This window comes from Cupressus sempervirens, chromosome 8 (genome assembly GCF_028749045.1).
Source record: "Cupressus sempervirens isolate cs-2001-9-10 chromosome 8, ASM2874904v1, whole genome shotgun sequence".
Lineage (NCBI taxonomy): Eukaryota > Viridiplantae > Streptophyta > Pinopsida > Cupressales > Cupressaceae > Cupressus > Cupressus sempervirens.
In genome coordinates this window covers 672,837,906-672,861,269 of record NC_143125.1, presented here as the reverse complement: position 1 = coordinate 672,861,269, position 23,364 = coordinate 672,837,906, and the positions used below count along the sequence as shown (strand labels likewise).

The 23,364-nt window shown below is 31.1% G+C and overlaps 1 protein-coding gene across 1 annotated transcript; it reads right to left on the bottom strand.

Moving 5' to 3' along the window:
• Positions 1 to 11,653: 11,653 nt before the first annotated feature.
• Positions 11,654 to 13,087, bottom strand: LOC149544240 (BAHD acyltransferase DCR-like). Its single transcript, XM_089795935.1, has 2 exons — positions 12,686 to 13,087; positions 11,654 to 12,535 (listed from the first exon to the last, which is right to left on the bottom strand). Exons 1-2 carry the CDS (start codon positions 13,085 to 13,087, stop codon positions 11,654 to 11,656), a joined length of 1,284 nt encoding a protein of 427 aa, XP_089652061.1.
• Between the last annotated feature and the right edge of the window lie 10,277 nt (positions 13,088 to 23,364).

Here is a 23,364-nt window from a genome sequence, read left to right as displayed (position 1 = left end):
AAAAATGACTCAAATTAGGAAATAAGTGTTTAGGAAGGGTCCTTAGATGTTTTAGGATCATTTTATAATAGTTGAACCCAAAATAAATAAGTTTGGAGGCCTAAAATGCAAGATTGCTAGAAGTTGTCAAACTTGCTCATTGACAACTTTGTAATTTTCACAAAGTTGCAATGATAATTTATGCACTTTTCTAGGAAAAGGAATGGTTGAAGTTTTGAATTTACCCAAGGGTTTGAGTGGTTAGAAAAATTCTATATAATAATCATCCAACTCATTGCTATAGATTGGTTATGTGGATGTATAGACAATTCTTGGAATAACAAGACATTGCTGACAGGAAACAAGATTTTGGATTGACAACTTATTTTATTGCATTGATTTGGTTACTATTAATTATGGAATATTTTCTTTAGAGAATTTAATAACTCTTTTCAAGCTTTATTTGGTCACCAATTTTCACTTGATTAGGTTTGCAAAATTATTTAAGTTCTTCATTCCTATTGTTTAGTTTTGACAGGGTTTCAATAAAATGGCTAAAAATTGAGTTCCCATGGTTGAAAACTTATGGCCTTCGGGAATATATCCATGGGCATGTCCATTATTTAAATAAAAAATTTGGAGGTTTTGGGAGTCATTTTTATTTTTTTTCAAGTGAGCCCTAGGCAAGCCAATGCAAGCTTGGTAAGGCGCAAATATGCTTGCAAGAGAGTTCTTCATGGAACAAAGGATTGACACATGCCAATATTGATTTGAAAATGGTGGAGTAGGGTGATAGGTGTCCATAAACCAAAGGAGAAGGTCTGACGCATACTGTAGACCATTTTAGAGGTTGGATTGCTATCATTGCCCTTGAAACCCTCAAAATAGAGGTTTCCTAAAAATGTGTTATACGAACACCACAGAGACCTAAGATGTAGAAAATAATTGAACCTTGGTCAACTAGAAACAAATTCTAGAAGGCATCAATAGGCCGTGTTAAGATATTTTTTAAGTTATTGAATGGTTCCTTGTTTCTAGGAGGGCTCATAGGGGTTCCAAGGGCTACAAGGACAAATAGAGTAAGAATGAGTTGTGGTGGTGGTAAATTTATCAAGATGATGCATAATGGAATGAAGTGTATAAAGAACCTCAGGGGGAAGGTGTAAGCTTGGATTTTCCTTATTGAGAGCATTTGGTGGAGTTTCGGCTTAATAAGTCAAAAGGTGCTAAATTGGGGTTTTGGTAGTTAGAGGAGTAAAACTTGAATTGATTGGCCAGTTTCTTGGGACAAGGGGATTAGAAGATAATCCTCTAGGTTAGGGTTAGAGTAGAAACCCTAAGAATACTAAGAGATAGCCTTGGTAGAGAAAAGAGGCTCTAAAAAAAAGAAGCTCCCCATCACTTATAAATTGTGAATATACAATGAAAGCGCAAATTGAAACAAATACAAAAAAATAAACTAACAATAAAAATGTTTATCATGATTCACCATAATGTGTGGCTACATCCACACTAATTAGGGAAATCCATTTACTAATATAAATATGGTCATTACATCATTGATGTAGCTTTATTCTGTCAAATATGACTTTTTAAAGTTGTTGAAGTTCATGAAAGATCAAACCCACAACTCTCAAGAATCACCTATATGTAAACACTTGTCACAAAAGAGAGAAGAAAAAAGCTATGGAGGTTGGAATTCCCGGATCCATAGATTACACATTCTTAGTGAGAAAATAAAGAGATTGGTGTTAATCAAAAGTAAATGAATGTGTAAATTACAAAGAAAGATCATCCTTATAAAGGAGATCAAAACCCTAAAAGGTAAAACCTATGTTGCATTATAATTATTAGATGTCTAAAGTTTAGCACAAATTAAATAGAGTTAATTAGAAAATATCTAATTACTCTAACACCCCCACCCCCTTAAGATAAATTTAGGGAGTAGCTAAAAACCTATAAACTATTGCTAAAAGTATATTTGGGTCATGACAATAAATCCTGATGGGGTACCCAAGCACAACCAAATCTCTGAAAAGAGGAAAAATACTAAAAACCACATGGGAAAAAACCTACTCCAAAAAGAGATGGAAAGAATGTTAAAAGAACTAGTGAAGTAGTGAAGAAGCCTCCAAACTAGGGGATTTTCTAGAAGTTATGAACAAAAGATGATCATGAAGAACACTGATGAAGCATAAGAAGTTGCAAAGCTTTGTCAACAAGTAACTGTTGATCCAAAGAACCTCCACTAAAATAGAACTTGACCTAGTAGAGAAGACTATAATCTACATGAGTGCTCTCAAAAGACACTACTCAAATCAAGAGGCACACAAAGGAAAACAACTGAACTTGAAGATATAGATGAGATGAAACACCAAAGCTTGAATAGCTAATCAATTGAACATGGAAGGTTGCAACCAAAGTAGGAATGAAAAGAAAAGTTTCTATATGGTAAATGGTTCATCTCACTAAAATGCATAGGTACCTAGCCACTACATCCATCTAGTACATAGGAACAAAATCTGAATACATAGATCACTCCATTGAACCAAGGAAGCATAATAATCAATAGAAGAACCCCTCTAATGTAGATAAGGGTGAGATGAGAAGAAAATAGAAAAGTTGTCCAAAAGAATTGCATGTCAAGGGACCATGATCAAGATGCACAAAAGAATACATATGTGTCTACTAAGGCAATCAATCTCCAGACACATCATGAGAGTAATATCATGGATAGAATACTCACTAACAAATAAATATGACAGACAAAGAAAAAACATTAATCCCCCATAACACTTTAATCAAACTAGTGCATAAACAATAAGGCATAAGATATGTTGAATCCTGAGAATACAACAATCTATAGGAGTGTCCTTAGATGACACTTCTTGAATTAGAAGACAAGAAAAGGATAAATAACTTAAATGAAAATACATATGCAATTTGACACTTTATCTCAATGCATTTACAAGAATGCATAGAATAGATGTCTACAAAGATTAGAAGAGACACAAGGCTAATACAATAGATATTACAACCCATGATTATTAATCTAAAGCAATGAAATCAATCCTTAGACATGAAATAACCAAGATATCTACCCGAATTAAAAATGCAAAGATAAATGTGCCTAGAGAATAATCCAGAAAAATAACTATAATCTTTTGAAAGATCTCTAGAAGACATTTCTAAGAATATAAAGAATTTCTAAATTAGAGATTGGATGCTCAAGATATGTCTCTCATAGTGAAAAAAAATACCCTTGACTTTGATAGTAAAAAAGCCTTAAAAAAAACATCAAAGCTAAAACATACCTATACCTTTTGACGAGTTTAAAACCATCTTTTCGGTGATATTTTATTTGTGGAAAATGGAGTCTATATGCCCAAGATATGAGCATAATATAAAGGTATGTCCAAATAGAGCTAGAAGGGGTGAGAGGATTATTTTGATGTAGTGATGATGTTAGCATGTGATAAGCCCAAAATTGATGGTTAAATGGCCTTCAAGACAAAAAAAGGCCTAAAAAATAACCCCACTAGAAAAACACCTAGTCGCTAGAGGCAATACAGAGATGCTGCAAAATCACCACCGTAAAAAAATAAAGGGTCAATGTTGAAAATAAACCTAGTTTCAAAAACAAATTTCTCATGTAGCACAAAAAATGTTAAATCCCCTACAATGCATAAAAAGGCATCACAAACCTACCAAAATAGGGATTAAACTGTCCACATCATTAGAATCCACCTTTTTCATACCAAAATAACTAAAAAAGTGGGCGAATCACTCTTCAAAAATGAGAAAGTGCCCATGAGAAAGTGAAACAACCCTAAAAACTATCCAAATGACTATAAAATACCGAAAACCACTAATTAAACACCAAAAAATACCATTAGAATAAATAGGCTATGTGGAGGGAGTTCACAAGGTTTTCTTCCCATGTGGGATGTTCAACACAAAGGTTCACAACCATTGACTTTGTTGATGTGATGGGATGCACCCAAAAAATGGCATGGGTGCATCATGTGACTATCAAAGTCATGCTAAATAATGGGCATTATGAAAAAAGGAATTACCTAGAGATAGGTTGGGTAGAATCCATGTAAATGGATGTGCACCACAAAATACATTTAAATATTGATACATATATCCACATAGTGCACCAGGAGTGGATGGAAAAAATAAACCATAAAACTCTTCAAATTTTTGGCCCAAGGTGTGAGTACCAAAAATGTGTGCTCCATAAGAAATATGCATGTGGGAGCACATGATTGGAGGAGTAGATGATGCCTTATCTTGAGTGGCACTTCCAAGGTGGGATTTGGTCCAAAAACAATTGGTAAAACGACCTCCATATGAAGAAGGGATGGGCACCTTCTCACACAAAAAAATGTGCCCAAAGTGTACTTATCTAGCACATAGAGAAAGAAGGAGGATGGGCATACCAAGTTTTCAATTGATGGTCAATGAGCAGCCACATGGGCCAAATTTGGAGGATACGCTTGTTGGAAATTTAGCTAGGTTACATAGTATGTTGTTGTCATTTATGGGAACATATAGTCAAGATTAAGTGAGAAAATGTTGGAGATAAAGTTTTGGGATAAAGACTTGGAAAATTATCTAAGTACAACATAGTTTATTTGTCCGCACAAACACTATTTTGGTCAGCGTAGTTTGTATAAACATTTTTGCAACGTGCGTACTTACCTATAGAAAGCATAGGGTTCACTTATTAGAATGACTGAATTTGATTATTTCTATATAAAAATCAATTTTGTTCAAAATATGATCTAGATATATTCATTCTAGCTAAGTTATATATATTCTCACATTTTTCCAATTGGAAATTTTTATTAAATGCATGTTATGTACTAGTTTGTGTTCAATTACTAAAGAAGTAAAATTATTTCACAAAACTAATGGTTTAATAAATCTAAGTCTTTTTAATCCTATTTTTTAAAATAATATATAAATGTAGAGCTCAAAGTCAAGAATATAATCATCATCATCGTCATCATCATCATCATCATATATATATATATATATATATATATATATATATATATATATATATATATATATATACATGTATATATATATATACATATATATATATATATACATACATATATATATATACATACATATATATATATATACATACATATATATATACATATATACATACATATATATATATACATATATACATATATATATATATATATATGTATGTATATATATATGTATGTATATATATATATATATGTATGTATATATATATATATATATATGTATATATATATATATATATATATATATATATATATAATAGTGTTTTAATTATATATAGTATATTGTAATTAAAAATTACTAAAAGTACATATTTTAACACTTCAGAAGATGTTGGTTTTGAGAAAGAAAAAAATAGCAAGTCATACCAAATTGGGCAACCTTTTATTAAAAATTAATAAAACCTTCATGGACCTCATTCCCAAGAAATTCTCAAGTATAATTGGTTATTTTAGATCCATACCCTTATGCAACACCATATAGAAAATACTAACCAAAGCTTTAGCTAATAAATTGAAATTTCTTCCTAAAATTACATTTAAAGAACAAATAGGATTAATTCCCTATAGATCCATTTTTGAAGAGATTAAAATAGAACAAGAAATTATACACACAATTCAAAGAAATAAAGAATGATACATGTTAACTAAACTAGATTTTTGCAAAGCTTATGAAAATGCCAAATGACACTTGTAATGCTACTATTTATAATCTTTTGGTTTCTCTAAGATATGAATAAATGTGAAATTGAGGTTCATATCTACTCACAAAATTTCTTCTCAATGGAATCAGGCAAAAGGATTTCTCAATATTTCTAGAGGTCTCAGACAAGGGAACCTTATTGCCCCTATATGTTTGTTATTATGGATGAAGTCCTATGTAGAACTATTAATAAACTACATCTTGAATGGAAAATACCAAATATTAAAATAATCATTTGAACATTGCCAACATCACTCATTTGAATTTACAAATGATACAATTTTACCAAGTATGAGCACTATAAGAGAAGCTAAACATTTCAAATACATTATCACCCAATATATGGATGCATCTAGCCAAAAATTGAATGTAGATAAGTCATAAAGAAAATTATTTAACACTAAGCTTTCAATGAGAAAAGATATATATAGCATCCTAAGTTATAAAATTGGTAACTTCCCCTTCAAATATCTAGGCATCCATCTAGATAAATGTAAATAAAATTGAAAGCTGTGAGATTCTATCAAGTGCTACTAAAATACACAATGAAATGAAAATTAGGAAAGGGAGATGGCTATCAAATACAAGAAAAATAATAGTGATTAAAACTAGTGATTAGAACTATCTTATCATCCATTCCTACGTAAAAAAGTTATAATTTTATTTTGGAAGTGAATATTGTATATTAAAAAAATATTATAATGAACAAATAGGATAAATTTTATGAAACCTATTGCAATAGGAGGCCTTGGTATCAAAAAATTGAAATGGAAAAATCCAGTTGTTGGGGCCAAACTATCCTAGAGCATATTTTAGGAATTGGGGAGAAAATGGGCTTCTATTACCAATGCCAAATACATTAAAGAGGTTGACCCAATCAACATCCTTAGAAATGAAAGTCATGATGGATTCCAAAGATATCAGTAATGATCATTTAACTTGGCATATAGAAAGTCGATAAAGCTACCTATGGGGGTAAGATTCATGGGCTACATATGAATTGTTGGATGTAATGAGTTTAAACTCTAGAATTAAGGAAACTTAATCATAATCATGCAAGGGTAATCTATGAAATTACATATATAGAAGTAATATTAATCTATCCATAGGATGGAAATGTAAGTCGTTGGATAATATTCCTTTAATAAAGGAAGAAAACTCAAAAACTATTAACATTTGAAATGCTAGACAACTAACAATAAAAGATAGAAAGGATAATATCATCTAGGGAGGCTGAAATGATGGAAATTATAAAGTCAAGGATGGATATAAGAAAAATTTTCTCTTAAATTTTTTCCAAAACATAGATATACCTCTAAGCTTGTACTATAATAAGGCTTGTTCTCTAAAAGATGGTACGTTCTTGTGGGAAATCCTATAAAATTACAGATTAATTATAGAATGGTTGAAACAAATTGCTATGTAGGCCCTCAAAATGTCCACTTTGTGAACAATATGAAAATATGGTGTATCATATAGTTTTGAATTTACCCTATACCAAATAATGTTTGAATTAGTAATGCAACAAGCTAAGTTGGCACTCAACATATCCTAATAACCTAGTCACCTTTCTCCAAGATTGGCCTACACATTTAACAAAGAACATATACAAAGATATAAGGACAATTTCTCCTTCCATTATAGTATGAATTATGGAGAGAGAGAGAGAGGGTGCGGGGGGGTGGAAAATATTTCAAGATGAGAAAATGAATACCAACTATATGGCTAATGAAATAGAAGAAAGTATTATGGAAAATTTAAACAATAGGCTTTAAAATTCCAAACATGAAGGAGGACTTCTTTAATTCTAGGATAGCATAATAAGGAAAAATTGGTTTGGCTTAATTATCTAACCTCTATTTAGGAAAGGAGGATTAATGTATAGAAAAACTTAAAGAGCCATGTGTAAATGGAGCAACCCCAAATATGGTCTGTATAAGGTAAAATTTGATGAAGCTTTGAGGGAAAATCCTAGTGATTCTAGAATTGAATTCATTATACATTCCTTGGATAGTAAGATATATGACGTAAACTATCAAGACCTATTCATCAAACTACTAACAACATGACATAAGTTGAAGCTTTTATTGTAGGACTAATACTAAGAAAGAAGATTGGGATTAAATTCTTAGAAATTAAAGTTGACTCTAAAATCATCATTAACTCAATTAGATATTGAAGAACACCAAAATTGAAACATAACAACATATTTGAATGGTAAAGTGGCCAACACAAGGGAAAATAGAACCTTTGTGGAGTAAAATTATCAATTATATGTGCCCAATAACATATAAGACGTCAAATGATCACTACATGATTTATAAAGATTCCTCTATTGGAAATGATGACTCTTCTTAGGATACTTTGGAGGAAAAATCGAATGCTACTTCTGTTGGCATGATTGTCCCTTCGTTGGAGACATCTTCTATTCACCCATGTCCAAATTTTGCTCCTGCATCTAGCTTTATGGTGATAGCTCTGGCTTCTACATCCAGCTCACCTCCTACGTCTAACCTTATAGCTGCAATTCTAGCTTTTGCGTCTGACTCAACTCCTATGTCTAGCTTTATGGTGGTAGCTTCGGCTCCTATCTCCCACTCAGCTCCTATGTCTATTTTTATGGTAGTTCAAGTTTCTGTATCTAGTGTTTCGACTATTGTCCCACCTATGGATTCATCTCTAGATATTACAGACCCATCTTTGGATGTTATTGATCATTCTTCCATTGTAGTCTATTCCTTGGCTATGGGGTTTCTAGGGGATGGTTGTGATGTTGTTGACTTTGCTTGGCAGAAAGAAATTTCTTTGGTGGAGGATGGATGGACCATAGTTAAAAGAAAATAGGTCAACCTCTCCACTACTTTTGATATGGCTTTACTTTCTCAAAAGTCAGGATGGAAAGGAAAGCTTAAGTGGTTATTCCTTTCATTGGTTTTTTTGGCTCTTTTGGCCTATTGTTTCTTTGTTATCGAACATGGTAAGGGATTTATTGTCTATTCCTCTTTTTTACCATGGAATTTCATGTGCCCATTCAAAACCTGTTTGTGTGGCTAATGAGTTCTAATTTATCTGTGATGTCACCCTTGTCACTGTGTCTTGCTTGGTGACCTATTTCAGCTATGGTCTATAGTTTAGTTTGGTTTGGGCTTCATTAAAAAATTTATAATTTGTAAAGGGTTTCAAACTCCCTTCAAAATGTGTTTTCCTAATCAAAAACATATATGACTTCTGATTCATTTTAATCTCTCTCTGTGTCTGAGAGAGAGAGAGAGAGAGAGAGAGAGAGAGAGAGAGAGAGAGAGAGAGAGAGAGAGAGAGAGAGAGAGAGAGAGAGAGAGAGAGAGAGAGAGAGAGAGAAACACACACATAAACTCTCTAATTTTTTTGTGTGTTTGTGAGTGTATTTTTTCATTTGTATGTACATATTACTCTTAGATGTATATGCATACATAGATCTGTAAACTAGTTACACCTTTGTATATAAGTTAACCACTTATTTTTCTAATGCACTTTTTGTAACAATTAGTAGTATCATCTCTCTTTCATTTTGTTAGTGGGCCTATTTCTTTTCTATGTGTTTTTAACCTCTTTCTCTTTTGTATATTTATATGATAATTTTTTATTTTTTGAGGTTCTAACACTCCTAGATATTTAAGATTGGTCCTTATTTGGTCTTTTAGTAGATGTCTCATGATTAGCTCAAGAGGGTTGGGATTGTCTATGTTGTGTTCCTTATATGACTAGATTTTTTTAAAAAAATTTAAACCTCTTAGTATCATTGTATATTCTTTTTTTATTTTTCCCCTTTTATTTTGATCTTGGAGGATATGGTTGCTATATCTTCTAATTTTTCCTCCTAGCCCTTCTATATGTTGGTAATCATGCCTACTCTTATATTTCTATGGATAAAGATATATTCATAGATTTTTATGAGTTATTAATTTCTATAAAAATGGCTCTTTCGTCTATTCCTTTTCTTCTCCTTTTTCTCCCTTCTTTAGTATCCTCAAATCATTTTTCTAGGGCAACTATATTGCTAATCTTAATCTTAGATTAACCTCAATTCGACTTTTAATTAAACTTTAGCAACTAAAGTTTGACTCTTTTTTTTGAAGCAATATGTTGGCATTCTTCATCAGTACTTAGTTGTATAAGGATATTTGAATTCATTGTTAAGATCCAAACTATATTCTATAGATATCTTAGATATATATAATTTTGTATTGGTGTAGTTGTGAGAAAAAGTTTATTAATATGATGGATGCTTTTTGGAAAAGAATACTTTAATTGAATTTGACAGAATTGGACTTTCATAAGAATTCTAAAAAGTGTTGGATGTATTACTACAATCTTGCAAAAACCTACATGTATTATTAAATATTGAAACATCCCTTACAGGGGAAGATGTTATAATGTATAAAAAGCTAATGTAAATGGATAAAATGCCTCATTCAAGTCCTTGATAATAAATAGGTGGATTTAATTATAATTTGATATTCAAGACATAATATCCCATTAAGGATTTTCTTCCATGTCCTTTTTCCCCACGTGCCTACACTTAAACAGAGTAAATTGTAGTTTAATTAAAATTTAAAAAATAAAGGGCCCAAGCCTATAACCTAACAATAAATTTTCTTAATTATGAATTTATCAATAATATGATTAGAACATATGATGTGGTAAAGCTCTAATTACTAATAATATTTTCTTTTTATATGTTTTAGTTATTAATTATTAGTAATATATTATTAATTTTACTAATGTGTGTGTGTGTGTGTGTGTGTGTGTGTGTGTGTGTGTATGTATATATATACATATGCATATGTATATATATACATATGCATATATATATATATATATATATATATATATATATATATATATATATATATATATGTATGTATATATATATATGTATGTATGTATATGTATATATGTATATGTATATGTATATATATATATATGTATATGTTTGTGTGTGTGTATACACGCACACACATATATATACACATATACATATATATATACATATACATATACATGCATATACATATACATACATACATACATACATACATACATGTATATATGTATGTATACACACACACACACACACATATTATATATATATATATATATATATATATATATATATATTATATATATACACACACACACACACACATATCTATATACATACATACATACATACATATTGTACTATACAATATAAATTCACAAATATAATTTTAATTTTTATTTTAGATAGTTTAACTATATTAATATAATATTTAATAATGAACAACAACTTAACAAATAATTACAACAAATAATATATGATATTTATAAAATGCAAGAACTTACAAAAAAAGGGTAAATTTACTTGAACTTAATAAATAATAATAATTGATCACAACACATAATAATTAATCATGACTTCCACCTCTTAGCAATCAAATGTGTGTGTTATTAATTGTATTTATAAAATTAACTACATTCTTATTAGAAAACATGGACCATTGATATTAAATATGAGGTGCTTGATCATCACACAAGACATGATTCCTAGATTAAAACTTAATTTTTATCTTAGTGTGTAACATTAAGAATGGAAAATATAACCATTAATCTCAAATGAGAAGTGGTAATTGTAAAATAAGTAATTTGCAAATAGTGACAATAAAATAATATAATTGCTAATATACTATTATATGTTAGCAATATTTTTTTTTACAAAGAAGCAAATAAATTGCTGCATAGAGAGTGAGGCCACCTTGAACCAATGGAGCACATGAAATCTTATGGATATACGCTGGCATTTAAATACATATACTGCATTCTAATCTTCTAATCAATGGACCCTCGGAGCATGCATTCAAAATAACTTCATTTCATAGCATTAGATCATGGATTGAATTAGTGGCAGAGTCAAAAATTCGGGGTCACATTCCAAAGCACTCATGACAGACGGGGCAAGACAAACCTCGAAATCAACGCTTCCCCTGCCTTGTCGACCGGGACTAGCACTTATATTTCCATCGAAGAGACCCCGCATAGCCGCTGGTTGTCCACTCCTGACCGCCACTGGTTGTCCCCACCCAAAATCAGTCTCATACGTCTGAAGCTGTGGGGAACCCGCAATCAGCACACAATTCCTTTCCAACACTAGCGGCTCCATACGCCACTTATCAATCCTCTCCCTAATCACCTCGTTTGTATGACCTGCAATAGCACCCTTCAACAAACCAGCCGAGAAGGAAAGAGGCAAATTCTTAAGCTCCCCACACGTGGCAGTCGCCCCTATACTCTGAATAACATTGCCAAAGTATGAATTGGGCAGCGGAGGAACCAGCCGAGCCCGACAGTCCACGACTACATTACATGTCGTGGACTCGTGTGGGCTCAGGCGGCGGGCTCGTGTGACTGCACGCCACACGTGTGCACACAGCGCTTGGTACGAAGATATCGCAACGGATGAGTCCCGGTTAGCCCGCTCTTTTAAGCGGCTGATCACGTGGGCGCTGAAATGGAACATTTTGAGCCGCAATGGAGGCCGATGGACGTGCCCGGCTGTGTCAAGGTTAAGCTTAACCGCAGTTACAGAACCAGCTGGGTGTAGCAAAGAACGGTCGAAGATAGGGTTAACGGGAATTTCGTTCCCGTTACCATTTGTTCTGCAGAGATGAGACCACGAACTCAAGAAATTCATGGCGGAAACTCCATCGGCTACGGCGTGGTTTATCGCGAAACACACCGCAACACCATCTTTCAGCTGAGTTAACTGCAAATTATGATGATACCGGTGATTAACTACTGAAACCCTAAATCCCTAATCTTCGGATTTGAAAATACGCAGCCGTTTTCATAACAGCCTTAATTTGCAGTAAATTGTTACGATTCCAGACCGGAAAACACACTTTTAATAATTTACCTGGATTCCGAGCAAGGGGAGGTGATGGCCTTCAAAATTGACGGCACCTTTGAGGGCAAACAGCTCTTCCCCGGCTGTGGTAAGATCTGCAATGCTCAGCTCTTTTGCCGTGGCTTCGATGAAATCTACGCCGGAATCGTTGCAGATGATGTAAATACCGCCATCCAGAGGATTTGTTGTTAGCCGGCCGGCCAAAGGATAAAATTTTAGCAGTATTTGAGACAGTGATTCCGCAAGACGTTCTACACAAGAGGAAAAGTCGTCCGCAGGGGTTTGATAGAGGAAGGCTTTTTGAATGTATTGGACGAACAACATCTGTAAATCCAAACACGACAGCTTAATGTGTTGAGCTTTGGATGTAGCGGCAGGAAATACAATCCGCTTCCTATTAACATGAACCATTTTCCACTTCTCCCACAGAAATTAGATGAAATGAAGGCATTCTGAAGTTTCTTTAATCCACTTTCAAGGCATCTTGAATTCAGTTGCCGCAAGAAACGTGCGCACATAAAATATTTAATAGAAGTCAGCGCTCCATTTGCATTTACAAGTGCTTTGGAAAGACTTGTGTACACTGTCAGATGGAGATTGCATGTGCTGTATAATGTTCAACTGATTTTGCCACATGTGCTCCTTACTTAACCAGCTTATTCTAAGGATACCTTGTGATCTAAGTTGCTTAAACAACGCACTCTAATTAACTTAAAGAAAGGAAGAATATTTTCTTACAGTTGGATTTAATTCTGCATAGATATAAATGTGGCTGGCAAGAACGTGGGCAGACAATTTCTTTAAGTGGAGCACTATAATATTTAGTGCATTTTATGCCTTATTAATAATTTAATGTTCTTATTATTTAAAAAATAATTGTTATTATGTTAATAGATAAATCATTTAAAATGTTATTATGTTAATTGTCATTATCTTAATAGATAAATTATTTAAAATTTGTAAAAATATTGGTAAAAATTTGTTATTTCTCCAAAAATTCCGTGCATAAGACTCTTAAGTTTTTAAGTCAAGCTCAACATTACTATTTCAAATTTATAAATTAAGAAATATACATCTAAGCTATATAAAATATTAATTTGAAGCAATGAGATGCAATCTTGAGGTTCTTGAAATTACAAGTATTTAAATAGCGCTCTTTCTACCCATGGTGATAAAATTGAGCGTCCTTTAGTGAATCTGGTTAGAGGTAAAGTTAGTGCATTGTTCATTCCCCTAGTTCATGAACATGATGGGCGTGTAGCTCCTCATGTTGATTTGGCTCAACCTCATGGACATCATGGACACCATTGTTGCCACACTTCCTTGTCTAGGGATCATGGTCTTAGTAGACATCTAGAACACATGGATGTGTGATGCTCTATTGCAGTTGATTTTCATGAGGTTTTTTTGTCATTAGTACAAATATGAAGTTTTATACTGGTTCTAAGACCCCTAGTTGTTCATGGGGATTTTGCACTCAGGTTGATTACCCCTATTTGTTCATGGGGATTTTATGATTCTACCTAAGTGCATTGTATCCAAGTGTCTTTTCTATCAATTAGTTGAAGTCTCATGTAGCCTTATAGTCTCACAGATGTGATGTTTTCCTTTTCTCTTTCGATATTCTATCAATTATATTATTGTAAAGACTCTTTATTATTAATATAAAATTATACAGTCCTTGCTACCTCTTAAAGAAAAAAATTAGACTTTTATCTATTAAAGTATGCATTTTTAATCAGTAGATAATAAATAATGATTACAATAATACTATGTCTTTTGGCAAGTACTAAAAATAATAATGATGTGTTGAATGAAAAAGGAAAGGAAAATAAGGATGTCTCACACAAGTTATTATGATTTATTGGTTGAATTCTTTTTTTATTAATTAATTTTCTTATTTTTGGTTGGTTTGGATATCTTTATTGAGCTTGTTTTCTACTTATTTTGAAATTTTAAATTACCAAAAAAATATTTATATACGATTGGTATAAAATAATTCACTAATGGGGGTAATGAGACATGAGTCAAATGATGTCTATATTATACCTTCAATTTTTACTTTTTATCAAAATCTTATTTTATTATATTTCAAGAAAAAAAAAATTTATTATTTTTTTTTATCATAAATATTGTTTAATGCAAACATATTCTCTATCAAATAAAAAAATGAAGCTTTTTTGTTTAAAGAGAGTTTTTTTTTTTTTTTTTTAAATGATAATAAGATATAACTAAGCCAATAGGATTATTGCCAAAAATTCATTTTATTGTGAGAAAAGTTGTAAGACTTTTAGTGGATAATTATCTTTTCAATAATATTAACTTTGTAAGAATTTTTTTTAATTTCTTATGAGGAGACAATGTTTTTATAAACTAATCTATTGTATTGACTTGTACACTATTAATCAATTACTCTCCACCAATCATAATGGTTTTTTTTTTTTTTTTTTTTTTTAAATTCAAAATAAACATATTTCTACCAAAGTTAAAATTTATAATTCCTTATTTTTCTATTTCAAAAAATGTATTTATTTGAAGTATCATTGGTTGAAATGAATATGCCTTATAAGGCTACTTTTTAAGGGATACACAAAATCATTCCCAATTTTTTTGCTTCTTATTATAAACATTTTCTTTGTAGAATTTACTATGTTGATAATAGAAGTTTTCACATAGAAACTTCTAATTTTTATATTACTCTCTCTTTGTATCATAATATCATAATATTGAATTTTTATTATATCTAAAATATAATTTTTGTCTTCAAATAAAAATATATATAATAGATTATTATTTTTAAAATATTTAAATTTTATAGATATGCAATCACATACATAATGTCACATCTCAACACAATAAAATCATCTTTAAATTATTTTTCCTAATTTTTTTATTATTACTACTTGCAAATAGACATAGTACCATTTAATCATTATAACTTTGCACATTCTAAATACTAACACATTACAATCTAATAAAATTATGATTGTTATTATTTTATAAACTATACTTAACTACATAACTAAAGGCAAGTACTATGCTACTCTGTAGCACTTGTCTTATTATGAATGACTACTAATTTATAGTTTTGAATTTTGTTTAGATTAATTTTTTTATTGATTACATTTTTAATTTCTATTTAAATTTAAATTTTCAATTTTTTATAAAATTAGTTATAACTATATATAATTTTAAACTATGAAATTGTTTATATAATATCTAGAAAAAAAATTAGAAAGATTTTATATAGATATAGATTTGAACTTTAAATTTATTCTAAAATTAAATGATGATAAATTTTCAAAATTAGAAACTATTTAAATTTTTTAAATATGAAATAAATTTATCTAAACTGAAAAATTAAATTAAATAGAAAAAATAGAAAGGTTCTATATATTATTATTTTATATTTTAGTTTTATTATGAACTTAAGTGTTGATACTTTTTTTATTTTTTTTAAAAGCATAACTTAGTTTAAATTTAGAATTTAAACAACTCATGTCTAAAATAAAAATTATAGATTAGAAGTGTTGTTTATTTATAATTTTTTTCCCAATTTCTACTAATGCCTAAACAATACAAGTTTACATTTAAATAAAAATATATTATTTAATTATTTAATTTTAACAAGTATTAAAAAAACTTAGAAATGAAGAATCACTGTAATATTTATTTATTATATTTATCTAATATATTTACTATTAAATACAATAGATATTATAATTAATGTTTGATTAACTTTCACTAGTTAAAGTCTACAAAAATATCAACCAGTAAATTGAAAAATTTATAAATTAAATAACAAATGCCATAACTGATGTATAATCTAATTCCTATAAATATATTTCTAACTGTAAATAGTAATTATAACAACATGAGTAAAAGAAAGTCCAATTACATTAACTAGTAACAGAGACTAGTGAAGTAAATCATCACAAGCATCAACCCAAGTGGTTCATTCCATGGTGCCCTTCATCCACAAAATATTTTAATGACTCTAAATTTGGTTGAGCAAGAATATCATGTCATCAAAGGTGTTCTTGTTCTTCCTTTTAACTTCCAAGTTGAGTTGCTTTATAACATTTTCAAAAATCTATAAATTTTCTATGTGTCTCCTCTAAACATGTCCATCCTTAAGCTTAAAGGTGAAGAAAGTGGTTTAGCCATTCTTTAGGAGTCCTTTATATTTTTCCTTGTCCACCAACATAGTGATGTGCACTTTCAAGAAGATTTTGAAACATGTGAGACTTTGAAAAGACTTAGTAAGAATCTTGGGATTATTTTGAAACCTTTCCTCATTCCTACATTTTCATAACTACCATAGAATATTAGATGAAAGAATATTCCAAAATAAATTAGTTTCATTTTTTACCCCATTAATATGACCAATAATGGTTTCAAAGATATTAAAATTCCTTGGAAAAGAGATACCAAACATGAGCCATATTTATTTTGTAAAAATACATTCAAAGAATATATGTTTACCTAATTTAGGAAGTCTACATATATTATAGTAATGAGTCGCAAAAAAGATTTTTCTGACACAAAGTCTATTTAAACCATTTAAACCATTTAGTCTTAGGATTAATTGAACTTTTCCATAACTTACCAAAGTACTTCTTCCTCGAGAACAGATATCAGGATTAGAGTACCAAAAAGTATTCACATGGTCAATGATGGAGTCATTATAACCAATCATGCTATAAATGTTTTTAGCTTTAATTTTGGTTATAATGGTTTCATCCAACCATTTAATATTCAAAAATCTATTGGAATCAACAAGACATGTAGTACAATTATCCTTATAGGCTTTAATAATCAGATTATAAGTTCTTTTTTGCAATAGGAGGATGTTAAATTTGATTCTAAGCTAATTCTAGTTAATGATGTTGCCATATTGAAAATATATTAGCAAGCTAAGTGATGCAAAGGTTAGCCCAATATTTGGTAGAGCAACCTTCAGAGAGGACAAAGGGCTTGCCAGATAACTGCAAGTTACACCAAATGGATCTTTTGCAATAGAATTGTTTATCATCATGAAAGTTCTTGTTAGTGATATATTTCCTGACATGGTTCCAAGATTTCCAAATGGGTTTGAAGATATCAAACCCTTGAACCACAACCGAAAAGTCCCCACAAATCAAGTCACATAAAGGTAAGTTTTTCCAAGACTCAACATTCTTTGGGAAACCTCTTTCAATATTACTCCTAATAATAAATTTGCAAGGATCATCCCCAACCAAGGAGTGGAAGATCCATTTGGCGGCAAGGACAAGGCCCATAGTTTTAAGGTCCTTTAGTCCCAACCCTCCAAGGAGCTCGTTAATATGACACTAATCCCACTTAACAACATGGATCCTTTTATTCCCTTTATCATCAAACTAAAGATTATTCCTAATGTCCTTCTGGATCTCTAATATTTGGTAACTATTAAGCATTGTGGGAGAAGAATAGTATATGTTGTTAGAGGAGAGAATTTTTTGGTAGACTTGAACTCTACCAGTTACGGATATAGATTCATTGTGCCATTTATTCATTTTTTTGATAATTTTCTCCTTAACCCAAAGCCACATATCTTTAAGAGAGGGATCAATATAAAAATGAATACCAAGATATCTAACAATATTGTGAGGACCACCCCACTAGTAATAATATTTATTAAACTAAGCTAGAGGCTACTCATTGCATCTAACACATATAGATTTGGTATGAGAGAGACGAGCCCCATAAATAGAGCAAAAAAATTGAGTTTCTTTTGAAAAGCTTCAAAGTTATCTTCAGTGGCTTCATGAAAAATAGTAGTTTCATCAACAAATTGACAATTAATAAGTTTAGTTTCATTAGGAAGGGAAATACCTTTGACAAAAGGGGAGAGGGAATTATCCCTAAGAATGTAAAAAGGGGCATCAAAAGAAATACAAAAGAGGTTAGGAGCTAATGGACAACCTTGTTTGATGGATCTACCAAGGGGGAAGGAATTAGATAGGGATCCATTGATATCAACTTGGGCATGAGCATCTTTAAGTATCATCTAACAAAATTACAAAAAAGGTTGGGAATCCAAAAGCCTCAAGCATCATGGATATAAAGCTCCATTCCACCTTGTTATAAGCCTTCTTGAGATAAAGAAGAAACATAGTCAAATTTTGGTCAAAGTATTTATCCCAATTTAAAGCCTCCCAACTGGTAATTAAGTTCTAGAGAATATATTTACCTTTAATAAAGCCAATTTGAGTGGAATATATGAATTTGGGTAAGATATTTTCAAGTCTAAGAGCCAAGATTCTAGAAAAAAATTATAGGAGACATTTAACAGAGTAATAGACCTCCAATTTTTTGGAAGAGCCTTATCCCTGTCCTTAGGAATCAACTTAATAATGCCTCTATTGATGAAGCTACCCAAGGTACCAATAGTAAGTGATTCCACATAAATATCACGGAGGTCTTTGCATATCCACTTGATGCTAGGGGATTTGTCATCTTTATGGGAGTTTATAGATTTTTCAATTTCCTCCATAGAGATGTCCTTAATAGGAAAGGAGGCATCCATGAAGGAAATTTTACTAGGAATAAGGGCTCTATATTGGTTTTTGAGGGTGTTGGCCTCCTCCATATCTTCAAAAGTAAAGAGATTTTGATAAAAGTCAATAAAGGCCTCTTTGATGCTATCTGTATCAGTAATTTCTTGATTATCAACTAAGTTCCTATCAATAGTTTCATTGGAATATTTTTTCTTGATTTAGTTAAAGAAGAACTTAGACCCCCTATCATCAAATTGGAGCCAATGCACACGAGATCTAATTTTAGCTCCTCTAAGTTTAATTTGATGATATTGTATGAGGGCTTCCTTCACATTATTAACATGAGGGATAAGCGTATAATCAATAGGATTGGCTTGGATATTAGCTTTATCCTTATTAAGATTAGAACTAAGTTTCCTTTCAGTTAATCTGTAGTCTTTTACATTCTTTTGTCCTATGGTTTCTAATAAATTTTGCAAGGAAAGAATATTCATATTCCACCTATCAACGTGAGAGATGAAAGGGTAGTGAGTTTTGTTGATGAGTCTAATGATACTAATGGCTTGAAGAATATCATCATCTTTTTGCAGATGGGTGTTAAGGACGAACTTAGGATTGGAGATATTATTAAGGATGAGGGAGCCATTGAATCTAACACATATAGAAATAGGATGGTGGTGAGAGAGGGAAGTGTGGGTGACCAAAACAAAGCTTACTTGATCATCAGGCAAGATCAAGAAGAAATTCTTATTAACATAGAAATGATCTAGTCTCAAATAGATCCTTGAGGGAACATTCTAAAAGTTGTACCAGGTATGCCAAAGACCTGGATTAGTACTTTTCTTACCAATAATGGGATCAAAAAGAAGCTTGGCCCATTTCATTCTATCCCATTGAATCTTTTTAGTATCTTTGCATGTAAAGGGAAGGCCACCAATTTATAGTCCTGAGATTTGACCATATTGAAATCTCCCCCTGAAAAACCAAGGAATATTAGCGAAAGAAGCCAACCAAGCTCAGATGTTTGGTCTCTCCTTGTAATCATTTGAGACATACAAGGAACAGATACCAAAAACCAAGCTATTTGTAACGCCCCGCCAAGGGATCCAAAGATTTAACCTAAAATTTCACTAAGTTTGGTAGCATTTAAAAAAAAAAATGAAAGTTAAACTACCACATACATAAAGTAACGGAAGTAATAACATCATTCAGCTGAAAGTAAACATAACATACATACATAATAGGTTACATTCTTAAGGATCCCTTAACGTTGAATCACATCTAACATAACTAATTATGTTTCCATCTAATACTACATTCGCATGAAATAATAATGATACATCCAACATACTTAAACAATATACAAGTGTCCTTTTAGTAATTACATTTCAGATTGCTCAATCATCCACTGTACATGCCACAGGGTATGAAAGGCTTAAAAGAATATACATCCATGTAAATAAAGTACATCATCATACTAACTCTAATCCATGAAACAATAACATAAATGAAACCACAAACCATACATAATACATCATCATAGGAGATAACCATAAATTAAAACATAACTAACTAAGTGCACGGTTCCTCCCAACCGTAAATAGCATCATTAGACCATCATGGATCCTAGCCATCCCTCCGTACGTAACATTCCAAATCACCGAAGAGATCATCAGTATTAACATAGTAGGAATGTCACTCCTAAAAATATACTACATCATATGCAGAAAGTAATCTAACATGCAAAGTAAAGCATAAGATAACATCATCTAACATATGCAAATCATCAATGTGAGGATACATGTCCACCATCATAATCCATGAAGATAGATGCCAACAAAGAATGCATCAGCCACGGTGTCTCAGATGGATCTCAAATGGTAAGAGTGAAAAAGAACTACCACCCGACCATGTGGAACCTAAATGGTCCACTCCCACCACATTGAGGAGATAATCTCAAGTCCCAAATAGGTTATCAATATCACATAGCATAAATACTCTCTAAGTCCAAGAATCCTAAAAGTATACCGACTCAAAGGTTCTAATCACAAAATGACATCTAATCCTAGAGGCACACAAAGACATGTAGAAAACCTACTATGCAAGTAGGAAAGTGTCATCGCACGGATCACGCTAGAGTTACCCTGGCAGTCTCTTAATAGACCCCAACCCCCTAGTGATCCATGTGCAGCCACTAGTATCCTCTCATACTAACGAGGCATACTACAGAATGCAAGGTCACAACCAAGCATTCTCTCTACTCCCATCCTAGTCAGTACAAGCACTCGAGGCATGGGCGAGAACATACAATTATCTTGTTAGGTTCATTTAATCCCCATTTAGTGTAAATGTTTTCACTTATTAAAACAACTTACAATGAGTTACCCTGGCAGCCACTTAGGGCCCTGGCCCCCATTGCAAGCCACTTCCTGACACTACAAATAGATAACCTACCCTAAGCTCGTGGAATCATAAATCTCAAAATCACCACAGTCCTATACAAGCAATTGGAAAAATACCAAAAGATAATCCACAATAAGAGCATTAAATCTCCATGAGCACATGAAAAGCATCCATTAATAATCATGACCACAATAGTTCTCTATTGGCAACTAAAGGTATCACTGATAATCAAAAGTATCCATTGGTTCTCAATAACCAAAATATATCTCAAAATCATACTAATCGAAAACTCCAAAATGGTTGAGTCAAAACATGTCACAACATGACATCATCAAGAAATAAATCAACTTTTCAATCCCATCATGGCAACTAGAAAGTAATCCAAGGATAACTAATCGATGACTCAAAAAAATGATTAGGTCAAGTGTCTCATACACATACATCTCAGCTTCACACATGAAGACTGATGAGCATCAACAAACAGTGAATACAAACATCTCATAGAGCATACCATCACATTACCAAGGTTGGGTTTATAAAGATCAAATTTAAGACATCATCATGACATCACAATCATAACCCCCGAGCCTCTAGTAGACGTCCTATAACTGGTCAACACTATTCAACCCAAAACCCAAAACAAGAAACATAGAGAAAACACAATGCAAGCATAGGTTTTTGGTTTGCTAAAATTACATAGTTGAATTGAGTATGGAGGTTTCAGTTTCTATTTGCAAGTATACTTCAAGTATATAAGATTAATCATTTGACCTACAAGTCAACTTGTTTGTTCCCTCAATAGCATTATCCTTCTATTATTTAAAATTACATTCTAAGAATAACTAAAGGATAAATATTTACTCATTACACTAATCTTCATTGTCCCTTAATTAATATTATTCACTTTATTAATTAATCCTAATTAAATCAATTAATAATGAACATAGGTATGACTCTTTATCATTCTAACAATACTTAATTAAAAATCAACTAAATATAACCAAAATTTAGGCCTCTTAATTTAATCGTTATAATAACTAAATCATCACTAATAACCATTAAAATATCTAAAGTCATTATTCAAGTCATTAGAATAAGACTTATCAACTTCGATGTAAATACTTTACAACTTCGTTAAAAGAATCATATCAACTAAAACTCTATTACATAACTTAATTATTAATTAAATTATATTAACTCTAATTAATTAATTTAATTAATAATTATATATCCATATCAGCAACCCAGTGAATATCAGTTGATTAATAACTAACTATAATTTGTAAGTTAAAAGTCAACTATAATCCAATTCTCCAATATTAATAGTTCAATAATGACTTGTTATTTTTAATAACAAGTTATATTGGAAATTTTATTAATAATCTATAATGACCACATTTGTCACTCTTTCAATGAATACTAATATTTCCTTAACAATTTTGTATTATCGATAATCATTTCAATTAAGACTCTATCGCATAACTTAATTAATGTCATAACTATTTTAACATCTCAATAAATATCAGTTGATTAAAATATCAACTATACTCCAAATCCATTAATATTTAAATTAATAATTTAATAATAACTTGTTAGTCATAACGAGTTATATTAAAAATCTTATTAATAAATCGACTATACCAGATTTATCACTACGAATACTAATGTCTCATTCCAATTTAATAATAATTAAAGAATAATTATTAAATTAATAATCCATGTTTAACATTATTGTGATTATAATATTAGCCTATGTAACATATT